At 52.3% G+C, this 12,265-nt stretch overlaps 1 protein-coding gene across 1 annotated transcript; it reads right to left on the reverse strand.

Moving 5' to 3' along the window:
* Nucleotides 1-866: 866 nt before the first annotated feature.
* On the reverse strand, nt 867-6,457 carry COMMD7 (COMM domain containing 7). Its single transcript, XM_040080395.2, has 9 exons — nt 6,340-6,457; nt 5,035-5,088; nt 4,852-4,954; nt 3,258-3,314; nt 3,140-3,177; nt 2,488-2,578; nt 2,315-2,364; nt 1,780-1,828; nt 867-1,182 (listed from the first exon to the last, which is right to left on the reverse strand). The coding sequence occupies exons 1-9, from the start codon at nt 6,421-6,423 to the stop codon at nt 1,106-1,108; spliced, it is 603 nt and encodes a 200-aa protein (XP_039936329.1). The 5' UTR covers nt 6,424-6,457; the 3' UTR covers nt 867-1,105.
* Nucleotides 6,458-12,265: the final 5,808 nt, after the last annotated feature.

Genomic DNA, 12,265 nt, shown 5'->3' on the forward strand with positions numbered 1-12,265 from the left:
CAGGGAGCCCCACAGCAGACTGGCAGGATGCCGTGGGACAGCGCATCCCTTCAGGTGGAGGCTGGAAACAGCCTTACTGGGATGTTCGCTGGTAATGCGGTTTATTCCCTCCACTGGAACTTGCTGAGTGTGCCCGGGACACAGAGAGACGCTTTGGGACGTGCCCTGGAAGAGGAGCTTCCTTCATCCCTGCGCTGTGGGAGAGGCTTCAGCCAGCTCAGGCTGCTGGACAACTCAACAGCGTGGACATGAGAGGAACCTCAGCGACTGTAACATCGCCCACTGCCCCAGGTGGGTTGGAGCTCCCCTCTGCTTCCTGATGAAGAGCTCATTCCTGTCCTCAGACAACTGGAGTCGAGCTAATGGCACTTCATGGGGTTTGGACATATGTCCACTGGGAAACGGGCTGGGTCTGACTGTGCCATGTCACACAGGCTGCAGATTAAAGAGCAGCACATCCAAATGAGATTTATCTCGTCACCCCCTGAGATGTCCGCCCCCCGTGCACAGAGGCAGCTGTTTGGTTGCTTAAGATTCAAAAATCACCTACCACTGAGATACTTTTCTGTAATGAGGCACAATTGGGAAGAAGCTAATCAACGTGTTTCTTAATACAAGAGGAGGGAGAGGCTTGTAGAGAGCTAAGTGATTCCCCACATTAGATGCTCTCCTTGCTGTCCTCGTCCTCTCTGCTAATTCTTCCATGGTCCAAAGTGAAAATGATTCTTTGCTCCTGTTTTTCTCACAGAATCAGATTCCAATACAAATGGAGCAGGATGGGAATGGGTTTATTTCTTTGCTATTTTAGTAAAGTTATCCACATTACTTCTGACCACAGTTTCTCATAATAGTATAGTTAAAAAAAAAAAAAAAAAAAAAAAAAAAAGATGAGTGGACTTATAGGTGCTTTGAAAAGCTGAAACTTAGCCCAAGTTTCAGGTTCTAAAGGATTGATGGGTCCTGCTGGGCCATGACACCACTGCTCACTGCACAGCTTGTCTTCTCTTATCAGGGTGTGAAGAGTCAGCTGGGAAAGAGCAGATCTGCAGACTCATCAGGAGGAATTAAACATCCCGGACAGATGTCAGCTCAGGTCTGTACAGTTTCAGCTGAAGCTTTCCAGGCTGGTTTTGACCCGTTCCATTTCATGCAGAAAACTGTAGAACTGGGGCAAAGTTAACTCTGCAGAAAAAAAAAAAGAAAAAAAAGAAAAAAAAAAGAAAAAAAAAGAAAAAAAAAGAAAAAAGAAAGAAAGAAAAAAAAAAAAGGCATCATGTCTTAGATTTCAGGTTACACTTCCAACATTGGCAAAGCTGTTCTGGTGCTACCACGGAGCGACTGCTGTTCACCTAAGCTGGGCAGGATTAGCCTCTGTGGTTCCCAGCAGCTGGCTCCTTATGCCTGGCTGCCAGAGGGCCAGGCTGGGATCTCCTCCCGGGGATGGGATCTCCCAACAGCACTCCATGCTTGGGAATCATTTATTTTCCTCCTCTGCCCTGCTGCTCTGACTGCTCTGCAGCAGATCTGTGTTTACTGAGGCACAGATTTGAAGATGCCCAAAAGCCCATGTTCCTGAACAGTTTCGGAACTGTTGCCTGTGGCAGGGACAGACTGGGGCAGGAGCAGACACAGTGATGGAGGGGCTGAGGCAGGAGTAACCACAGCGATGTTCTTGCAATGATCCCACCCTGGTTCTGCCCCCAGACTCCCACAGCAACACCCTGAGCCCCAAATTGCAGCTTTCCCGTCCTTCCCTCTTGTCCAGAACAGTTAACTCACCAACATACACATTTTCCAATTGGCTCCCCTTTTTAATCACCAGCTTCAGCTTGGGGAAAGGAAAAACAGAAGTATTTTAGTTCAGAGAACCGTATCTGAGCACTGAGAGGACAGCAGAGCAGGAGTCTGCTGTGAGTTTGACTGCTGCACAGCACACACATCTTTGACAGGCTTTTCAAGAAGTGTCTCTGTAGGAACAGATACCCTGGGCACTGGGAAGATCTCTGGAAGTCCTTGATCCCACTTTCCCTCCCTCCCCAAGATGGTTGACCTTTGCTAAACTGAGCTTTTTGAACAGCCTTTCAGAATGGGCCACGTTCCTGTGATACCTCACGTCTTCAGAGGGGAAACAAACAGCAGTGTCTGCTCTCTGCTGGCAGCAGCACCAGGACACTGAAGACACAGTCACAGAGCCCTTTCCTCTGAGACCCAGCTTCCCTCTCCTTCCCCTCCCAGCCAGTGCTTCCCACATGCCTGGCTGGAGCTTGTTCCTCGACTGCCCTACAAGCTGAACCCTGTGATGTGGGAGATTTACCTGTAAGAAGATACTTCCCACTTTTTCCAGCTCACTGCTCCCAGCAGTCACTGTGAGTCACAAAGAAGAGAAGGCAGATAATCTGTTAGTTAAGCGGTGAAATAAAACGTTATTTAGCCAAGAGCTGCTGCTGGGTTTCCCAACCCCTCCAGTTTATGTTGTAGCTCCATTACCTCCAAACTTCCACTCCATATCTATCAGCTGGTTAATCATCAGTGTCTGACCCACAGCCAGGCGTGTTAGGGTGGGGGAATTCACCTTCCACTACAAGAGCAAGAGACACATCAGCAATTCATTCAGAGAGGCCTCTGTTTGTACCTGAAACTTCAACAAGAGTCAGAACGAAGGCAGATGATGGCAGAAGCCCACAGTAAAGAGAGAACTAATGTGGCCAGGAGGGCTTTCAGAGGTGTTGGAGCGCTGCTAGGATTTCCATCTGCCCTGTCACTTCTGTAAATGAAACTCACCGGTTTTGTTTTAGCACTGGGTCAGTGTAACAGTATCTGTGCAAAAAGCCATGTGTTCATGTAACTGCATGACCTCAGGGCTCAAAGCATGGGAAGCACAAAAACATCACATGAAAGCCACACAGCAGTGCAGGAACTGTGACACTGATGGGGGAGAGGCCCTGGCAAACTAGAGCTATCATCAGACAAACTGCTCCTTATTAGCTCTCTGAGGATCTTTGGTTTAAAATCCCAGGCTGGTTTTGAAGAAAATACCCAAAGCACCGACACATCTCAGGAGCACATTGGGGGTTTATGAGTCCCCACTCACAAACTGACATTTCGTTAGCTTAGAAACAAGCAAAAAATATATGAATACCTGTTCTGCAAAGTAACTGGCTTTCTCTTCACTGAGGCCTGTGGAAGGAAACCATATGAGATTACTATACGTGATAAATATTAATTATCTTTTATTTAGTGAAAATCACGTGACCTACCTAGAGCAATAAAATCTGCTCTGACTTGTTCAGAAGACAAATTCCTCTTCAGGGCACCTGAACAAACACCACAAAGAAGGGAAAAAAAAAAAATCATTTTTTAATGAGTCAAACCAATTTTTACTGAGTCAAATAGAGGCAGGGATGGGACCCGACGACGGCAAGCCTCTGTTTCTGAGCTGTGTTTTGAAGCAAACCACAGCTCCTGGGAGATCGGAAACCCAGTCCTGCCTGCCGGTATCTCTGCAGATGCCCGGTGCTTTAAAAGTCCGGGCTCCGGGAGCGCCTGGGAGAGGGCGAGATCCCATTGCAGGTATCCATGGGAACAGCGGCCGCGGTTATGTTTTGAAGCTGCTGCTTTCTCTCCTGTAGCCGCTTTGCTTGTTAAAGGAGAACTGTTAAGGCTGGCGGGCTGCTAATTTGACCTACCTGCTGTGTTTGGGATGATGGGTGTGAACGTGTGCATATAACACTTTCCCCCGCTGCGCCTTCCCCCTTTGTTCTGGGGCCCTGGCAGCACGGGGACCTTTACAAGGATTCTGCTCTCTGAAGCCAAGAGCAGGAATCTCATAAATTCAAGGAGACTGCCAGCCCCACGTGGCCTTCCGGCCGTGTAGCACAGAGGCAAAGCTGTCTGCTGTGATCTGTTCTGGTAGCGTCCGCGGCATCCCAGAGCTGAGGAAAAGTTACAGCGGGATTGGAGCCAGAGCACACGCACGGGAACGACAAGATGAGGGCGCCAAGGCCTGAATCGGGATGGGGAAAAATGCAAATTCTGCATTTAATCCCCACAAGACCATTGGAGGAAAGAAAAATCATTGCTACACCTGGATGGGAAAAGTGGCTTAAAGCAGTAGAACGAGCTCAAAACAAATTCAGAAAGTAGCTGTGCTCAGCATCAGGGTCGTGAAGGAAGCTAAGGGAACCCAGGGTTGAAGGGTAATAGCAAGGGACTATTAATAACAGGAAGGATCAATGGGATGAATGTTCCGTGGAGTGTTTGATGCATTATGGTGTCAAACGGCAGCCACAACATCACAGTAATCCTATAAAGTGCTGGAGTCTGGGGTATTCCAGTGGAATCCCCCCCGAACCTCTTCGTCACTGCTCATGAAGGAGAAAGAGCCGGACGTGTTAAGGGTTCCGGCAAGGTCATCTTCTCCTTCACACGGCCGAGAACGGCAGCAGTCCCCAGCCCGCTCCAAACGGGTGTGCGCTGTCTTACGTGTCTGCAACAGCGCCGGTCCTTGGAGGAATTACAGCACCGGGTCACTTGGGTGGGAGTTCCTGCAGAGACTCGGTGCCAACACGAGGCTGCCCCGGTCTCGCCAAAGGGATTCGCACGTACTGCTAAAACCAAGCACCGTCACAGTGTTGTGCTGCATTGAATGCACAGATATTTAAGGGAGTTTACTTGAATGTGCATGCAGGCAGGGTATAAAGAATACAAAGAGTCACCAAACAGGGGAACTTTTGATTCTTAAGTGCTAAGCACTGTATTAGCTACCATTAACACTTATTGTGCAAACCGGGCCCTGCGGGAATGGCTGGGACAGTTTGGCCTCAGGGCAGCATATGCAAATACATCACTTACCGTTGGGTACCAGGAGAATACTTTTGACAATGTTTTTCAGGGGGCCCAAGCTGATTTTATTCATGGTGGCAAAGTCTGAGAGCTGAGTCAGAAATCTTTCTACCTGCTCAAGAGAAAGAGCAGTGATGAAAGAGCTGTTTCTGACCAGAGCTTCGCTCACACATCTCTCCAGTTCTGCCTTACCTCCTTGGGCTCCGTCAGAAAGCGGAAAAGGACTTCAGTCAGAGCTGAGAATTGCTGTGAAGAAACAGGACAATGTTAGACTCGGACATCAGCACCTCACCGCCCCACCAGCACCACGGCAAGGTGGTGATGTACCCCCTGCCCCAGCTCCACCCGCCTCCAGCACACTGGTCACAGAGCTGGACCTGTGCTGGTGCCCTGTCCTTGGCATTATGTGATGCCAAGGATGGGATTTGCTCAGGATGCATTTCTGAGCCTCTCAAGAGGCCTGTGCAGCTGGTGGCTGGCACTGCACAGGGCTTTTGTGACTTGTGGCTAATCGGAAGCTGCTGTCCTATCTTGCGCAATCCGGAAACTGCGAGTGGGAAAAGCTGTGAGCATCCAGTCTCATGTTTCACAAACCCCACGGGGTAACCAGAGTAACTCGGGAAAGGAGGATAGCTGGTTAAGGGTCTAGTTGCTGCTTTCAGCGTTCTGGGTGTGCAGCTGGCAGGCAGGGATGGAGTGGCAGAGCGCTACCAGCACCCTCCTCTGCTGGCAGCAGAACCAGCGCTGGCTGAGACCTTCCGGGTACGGCCAAAAGTGCTACTGGCTGCTTTGTGGCTGCAGATCCTGCCCTGCCCTCGACCTCGTAGCAGATGGCACTGGGCTGGGCTGCTACCAGGCTGATATCCTCAGTCCTGGCAAGCTGGGCTGGAAAAGCCTCAGCATTCCCACTAACTTCAGCCCGGGCTGCACATCCGGTGTGTCAGTGACCTGGAGACAGACGGTACCAAGGACCAGGACCATTCAGCTTGGGGCAGGAAGCGCAGGGTGGGAATCTGGGGCGGGAATCGCAACCCGAACGCACTGTGTGGTCCCACCACAAACCCCAGTGTTTGACAGGACCCCCACTGCCCACCCGGCACGACCTGAGCCCTCCACCAGCATCCCTGCCCGTGGCAGGCAGGTACAACTGGATGGTGTTCGAGGTCCCTTCCAGCCGAAACCGCGCTGGGATTCCGTGATTCTGTAACCATCCTTCAACCAGCACCGGCGTGCGCAGGGCTCGCCAGGCTGGGCTCGGGGCTGTATCACCGGGCACGGAGCCACGCTGCCCGCCCTGCCTCGGCCACCGCGCCCAGCAGGGACCCGGGCACATGGGCCTGGAGACCCGGCGGGTGCAGCACACCAGGGACCGCTCCGGGGCCGCTCCGCCGGCTCCAGCTCTCCCGGTGCCGGCCCGCCCCTCCCGGTGCCGGCCCGCCGGTTCCGTGTGCGGGGCTTTCCCCGCCGCCGAACGCGCCCATCCCGCTCCCGGCACACCTGTGCGCTGAGCTGGTTGAGGTTGTGCATGTCGCCGCTCACCGCCTCCGGCACCGGCTCGCGGGTGAAGTTGAGCAGCCCCATGGCGGCCGCGGCGGCTCCGCCCGGCCCCGGCCCGGCCCCGCCGCCGCCGCCTCAGCCTGAGCATTGGCGGCCGCACTTTCCGCACCGCCCGCACCGCGCTCGGGGCACCGCGGGGCCCCTCCGCCGCCGGCAGCGCCCCGGGGTGACCCCTGCGCCCCCGCAGCGCGACCCGGGGGCTGGGGAGCTGGCTGGCGGCTGAGTACTGCTGAGATTTTTTTTTTTTTTTAACTGTGCAAAAACCCTAAAAAAAAAAAAAAAAAAAAAAAAAAAGACATGGTTTGTGAGGTGAATGATGTTTGTTTGAGGGTTTTTTGGTTTGGTTTGGTTGGTTGAGGGGGTTTTTTTTTGGTTTTTTTTTTTTTTTTTTTTTCCTCCTCTGAAAATTCCACCTGGGAACTGAAAGTTTGGTGGGCTTTTCCCTCTCCGACTCCTGCTCCCAGCGCTGCCATGCTCGGGGTGATGGGTGGCCCAGGGACCAGCAGCCCACATCCGAGGATGGGGTTGTGTGGAATGGACAGACGTTGGGCAAGGAAACGGCAGCCCTGGGATGAGCCAGCCCATGGGCAGAAAGTGCCCAGATGTCCGTGGGGTCAGGGTTCCATAGGGAGATTCCAGCTCGATTCTCGACACAATCTGTATGCAGGAGGTCTCCTTGACTCAAAGATGTGCTGTAGGAAGGCAGGGGAATTGCCTTCTCCCGCCCTGTTACAGTCTCGTTTCTGTTCGGTCTTGGGAGGAAGGCCTTGGTCCAAGAATATTGAAATTTGATTTATTCCCACGGAGGACAATGGAACTGATCCCATCCTGAAAGACTGTCTTGCTTTAAATTGCTGTTTCACAGCTTCCCTTGAGCAGGAGCAGGAGCTCTGCAGGATTCCACTATTAGTGTGGAACGTGTCTGATCCATTTCATCAGGGAAGATGTTCCCTGTCTGTCGGGCCAGAGGACAGTGCGTAAAAACCTTTGTGGAAGGTAAAAACCTCGACAGCCCTCAAGTCTTCTGGTTTATTACTGACACTTGCAATTGAAAATGAGAATACAGGAAATTTTATAGTGCTTTCATTGTGAGACTATCCGAGCAGTGGTTTATAAACAAGGAGATAAGCAGCTAAGTACCACTAATGAGGGGGAGTTAAGAGATATCTACTGGTCGTCTGGCTGGAAATAGCTTCCAATTTCCTTTTCTTCCCCCTCTACCTCCCAGACCAGCTGGGAAAGTTTCTGTTTGATACATCCAGGTGGGGCTGTGCACCTCCTCACTTTTTGGGGTGAAAAAATTGCATGTGGAGGCGCTTGCAGGATTTGATCCTGAATATTTAGGAAACTTTAAGCGAGGCAGAGATTTTTCGTATTTGAACAATGTATTAATTTCTGTGGTCAACTGTCCAAGTCAGCACGTTTAAACCATGAGAAATCCTTGCGTCTAAAAATGAATTAATCTGAACTAAAACTCCCCCAGGGAATGGGATGCAGGGGGTAGCACTGGATACCAGCATGTGTGAACACAGAATTCCTCTCCGGCTTTAAAATGCTGCACACAGCCCTATGCGATTTTTTCCCCAAGTGTAAATTAGTAGTTGCACTTAATTATCGCACATTTTCACAGCCACCACATATTCCCCTGTACTCTGTGGCCGAAAACTTGGAACCAGGCAGGAGCCGTCCTTCAGCCTGGTTTGCAGCCGTGCAGGAGCAGTCTGTGAGGGATCTTTTCCTTCTCCCTGTCTTCCCAGGGTGATGCTTTAGGGTAATGACTGAGGGCGGTCTGGGTGCGCGCGTGTGCGAGCACGCCGGAGGTTCGGCAGGACGGTGACGCCAACGCTGGTTCAACAGCTCAGGCAGAGAACCAAAATCTTGAAGAAAGCTGAGCGACGGGATCCAAGAAGAGGAGTCTCCGCCGTGGTACGCGATGGCAACCTCCTGTTCAGTCAGCAGGAAATTCGGTGGTGCTTCCCCCTGGGATGTGAGTGCCATGAGCCCAGCTACGGCACGGGCGGCTCTGCCAGAACTTAGCTCTCAAATCGGGAAGGATTTACTGGAATAAAAGAGAAGGTTGCAGGGTGATGACCGTAACTATGGGGGTGTCTGGAGGGGGATGGTGCTCAGCGTCCCGGGCAGAGCCCCGGGGCTGCCGTAGGGGTGCGGGCAGCTCTCAGCCCATGGGTGCTCCTGCCAGGCCATTCTCATGCAGAACGCGTTGCTGATGGACTCATCAGAGCTGAGGACAGGCCAAGGGCAGCGGTTTGGAGCTGTAGGTATGTGCCCTTGTTCACCATAAATACCAGAGTAAAAGCAGCAGCCAAAAAAAGCAATGGGGACACACAGGCACAGGAAAAGAGGCTGAAAGCGGTGCTCTCCAAACTGAGCAGAGGATCCATGTGCCCTACATGAGATGCATTTTTCGGTTTCATTTCACGTGTCAGAATTGAAAAGCTTCCTCAGCACCCTGCAGAATGTTACCCGTGGAAGGGTCCTTATTATGTATTTCAAGAGATCAAATCCTGGGGTGTCCCCGTCCTGTTCTCTGATGCCAGTGTCTATGCCAAGCTCTCCCAGCCCTTTGCGGGTGCTCCCAGGTCGGCCTTGCAGCTGAAGTGGGGAACATTGCCTGCATTTGCCAGCCTGAGAAAGACCTGGAAAAGGCAAGAGCATGTGAAGAAGCCAAGGGGGCCTTCACCCAGCTGGTCAGAGCACAGCTGCACTCTGGGTGTCCTGCCTTGGGCTTGAAGCACTAAGAGAACATCTCTGGACACACCCTGAGGGATGCTGTGACTCCTCCTGGCTGCCCAGCTGAAATTTCCAAGGAGTCAGTTCTGTCCCCCTGGATAAATGAGATCTTTGAGACCAAGATTTCAGTTTCTTCTGCAATTTAATGCCTCTTTCTCTCCCCATCACACTCCTCAGCCTTTGGTCCCAGGCAGACCCTGCTGCACGAGCAACTGGCTGCCAGCCTTTTGTGCAAAGGTGGAGCGGGGCTGGGAGCTCCACTGCTGGGCTCTGGCACACTCCTGCCTTGCAGCCACGGGCAAAACCCTCCCTTCTCTCCACTGAGCAGGGACCATAATCCTGAGCAGGCAGGAGCAGCTCTGGACCTGGCATGGAGGGAGGGGGCTCTGCTGGCAGCCAGCCCCGGGAGCTCCTCTCCATACAAGTATATGTGCTCAGGAGGGTGGTTTGGGGAGGCCTCGTCACTTCAGATTAGGCTGCAGCAGGCGTATCCTGTTTTCTAGGAAAAAGAGGATTTTGTGGCCAGCTTTGTTAGAGAGGCATTGAAGATTTTTCTTTGTGTGCCTTGGCGTTTGAAGTTTGCAGGCGGGTAGCTGCAGACTTTCTAGATGTTCTGGTTACACGGATGACACTTGTTTTTAACCTTAGTTTTTATTAGAAGTTTGTACCATGTGGGCCTGGCCAGCCCACAGGAAGGGCTAGAAACTTCTTGTAGGAGGGATAACATTTCCTATCTCTGTGTAAACAGCAATTCCCCCCAGATGGGAAAAGCTAGCCCAGCTGTAAGGCAGGCTGGGGTTGTATTCCCACATGTGGCAGCAGGATGAGGCTCTCCCACAACGGGAACAGACCGTGCTTCCAGCAGCCAGAGACAGACTCAGGAGAGGTGCCAGGAACAGGAGACCTGCTCTGGAGAGCTGTGCTGAGGAGCGACTGGCTGCTGAGAGCTGTGATGGATGGAGCAGCACTGGTGGAGCTGGTGGAGAGGCAGGCGGGCAGCGCAGGGCTGGGGCGAGGGCTCAGACCGTGAAGATGCTCATGGAAGAGGAGGAGACATCCTGTGGGACGTGCTCCAATGGGGTCTTGCAGGGAAGAATGCTGTGCAGTGAGAATGATATTGCTGTGGGCTGGGAAGGAGCCACCGAGCTGTGTGTGCATCGACATGGGAACCCCAAAGCCTGGACGCAGCAGGAGCATCGCCGCTGACTTCAGTGCAAAGAGAAGTTCCTCCTGCTCTCAGCCCCAGCTTTCAACTGTGCTGGTGCTCCTCCCTGCCTGCAAGAAGACTAAACGAGTGCTCAGCCGCTACTGGGACGTGGGAATCTGGGACCCACAAGATCTGGAGGTGATGAGGTAACACTGCTGACAGCTGTAGGTAATGACACCTATTTGCTCAATCGCTTTTTTTGTGGAGGATCTCCAGGAACGCTGCTATGATACATGCAGTAGGTCCCAACTCAAACCTTTGGGTGTAAAGCAAAAGATGGGAGGTGGTGGCAGCCAGAGCAGAGCTCTGGGCAGGGAGTGGCATTGCTTTGCCTGGCCAGAATGACAAAGGAGGATTTTAGGAAGAAATTTGAAGTGGGAGAACTGGGTGGACAGAGAGGAGCTGGGCCTGGTGCCATACCCCAGGTGCACTTCAGAGAAGGCACTGGCTGAGCAGCCTTCAGTGAAGAGAAGGATTCAGGGCTGGGAGTGAGGATGTCTGTGTGGAAGAGCTGGCATGGTTGCTGGGAAGCTTGTGAAAAATGAGGAGTCACTTCCAGTGTGAATGGATGTTGCCAGTCCTGACTGTGTGACAGGGAATGGCTCCTTCAGCTGGTCGGTCACTGGCTCCATGAATTTGAGTTGCCTGCCAGCCAAAGGAGCACAGCCAGATGGGGAATGGTTCTTGCTGGAATGACTTTTTTGCAGAAGCTGTGCAGCCCAGCCTTGCTGCTGATGGGAGTTCCTCCATCTTGGGCAGGGATGTGTGTGTGGCATGGTGTGCAGAGAACATGCTGCTTATGCCCAGCAGTGGTGAGGGACCCCCCAGTCCTCCTTCCCTGCTCACATGATCCTTGGCCATGCTGCCCGCTCCTTGCAGCTGCTCCAGCTCTGGAGTGGAGGGGCTTTGCCCACACAGCCATGTGCCAGCGCTGGTCTGTGCTGGAAAGCCGCAGGGCTGGTGGGAATCAGCGAGGGAGCTGCTTTGGTGCTCTCCTGACAGAGGCTGCTGATGCCAGCCCTGGCCCAACAGGAGCTGCTGAGAGCCTGGTGCAGGTACCTGGAATGTGTGGCTGGAGCCTGGATATAAAACCCTCTGCAGAGGTATCTTGTTTCCCGTGAAATGACATACAGATTCTCTTGATGGTTAAGGAATAAACTCTCAGCATCTCTCTGTGGTGTGTGTAGCAGAGACAGGAAAAGGATCAGGCTTTGGCCCATCGTCTGCCAGAGCTGCTTTGTCTGGTACCAGGCCTTTCCCACAAGCAGTTTGCAGAGCCTTCCTCTCCTGAATTAAATGATAACTGAGGGGCAGAGAGGGAAAGAGGGCGTTTCAGCTGGCGGGAGATTGATGGCAGGTCAGTGAGGCCAACAGCAGCAGGAAGGTTTCCGTAGAAAGGGAGAGGAACCCGTGGATGCTGGAAGGGCTGATTCCACCCTCACAGTGCCCTGGAAACTCTCACGAGCACAGCTCTCAAAAGCATTTCCTTTTCCTAAATTTGGAAAAACAAATGAGAGTAAAATCTCTTTGTTTTAATCTGCTTGCCCGAGCTACGAATTGGCTTTAGGTTTATGTGGTGCATGTTTGTTTGAATGGTGATGTTTAGTATCCCCAAGGGCTTATTTAGAGTGGATTTCTCAGCTCCTCCCGTTCACTTGCAGAGCATTTTTTACATTTGATGCCAAATTTTTCATGCTTGCATTCTGCAGGGATGGAGGTGTTGTTTGGGGGAACCTGCCGTACAGGCCTGGGGCTGGTCCTGCAGATTTCAGACACTTTGGCTAACTAAGATTTCCTCCTGACCTTGAAAGCTCATTTCTCTCACGCCAAGATAATCATATTCCTTTTCTTACAGTTAGACACTTTTCCGCTGAATCTCGAAGTAATAACAGGCGAGCAGGGAAGATT

The sequence above is a fragment of the Hirundo rustica genome, chromosome 16 (genome assembly GCF_015227805.2).
Source record: "Hirundo rustica isolate bHirRus1 chromosome 16, bHirRus1.pri.v3, whole genome shotgun sequence".
NCBI lineage: Eukaryota > Metazoa > Chordata > Aves > Passeriformes > Hirundinidae > Hirundo > Hirundo rustica.

What these genes read in the sequence shown, in the direction of transcription:
- COMMD7 (XM_040080395.2), bottom strand. Translation starts at nt 6,423, where the DNA reads ATGGGGCTGCTCAACTTCACCCGCGAGCCGGTGCCGGAGGCGGTGAGC. An exon ending in TCAACCAGCTCAGCGCACAG is followed by an intron (nt 5,089 to 6,339) that starts GTGTGCCGGGAG and finishes GTTTCTTCACAG; the next exon opens with CAATTCTCAGCTCTGACTGA. An exon ending in AGCAGATTTTATTGCTCTAG is followed by an intron (nt 3,178 to 3,257) that starts GTAGGTCACGTG and finishes TTCCTTCCACAG; the next exon opens with GCCTCAGTGAAGAGAAAGCC.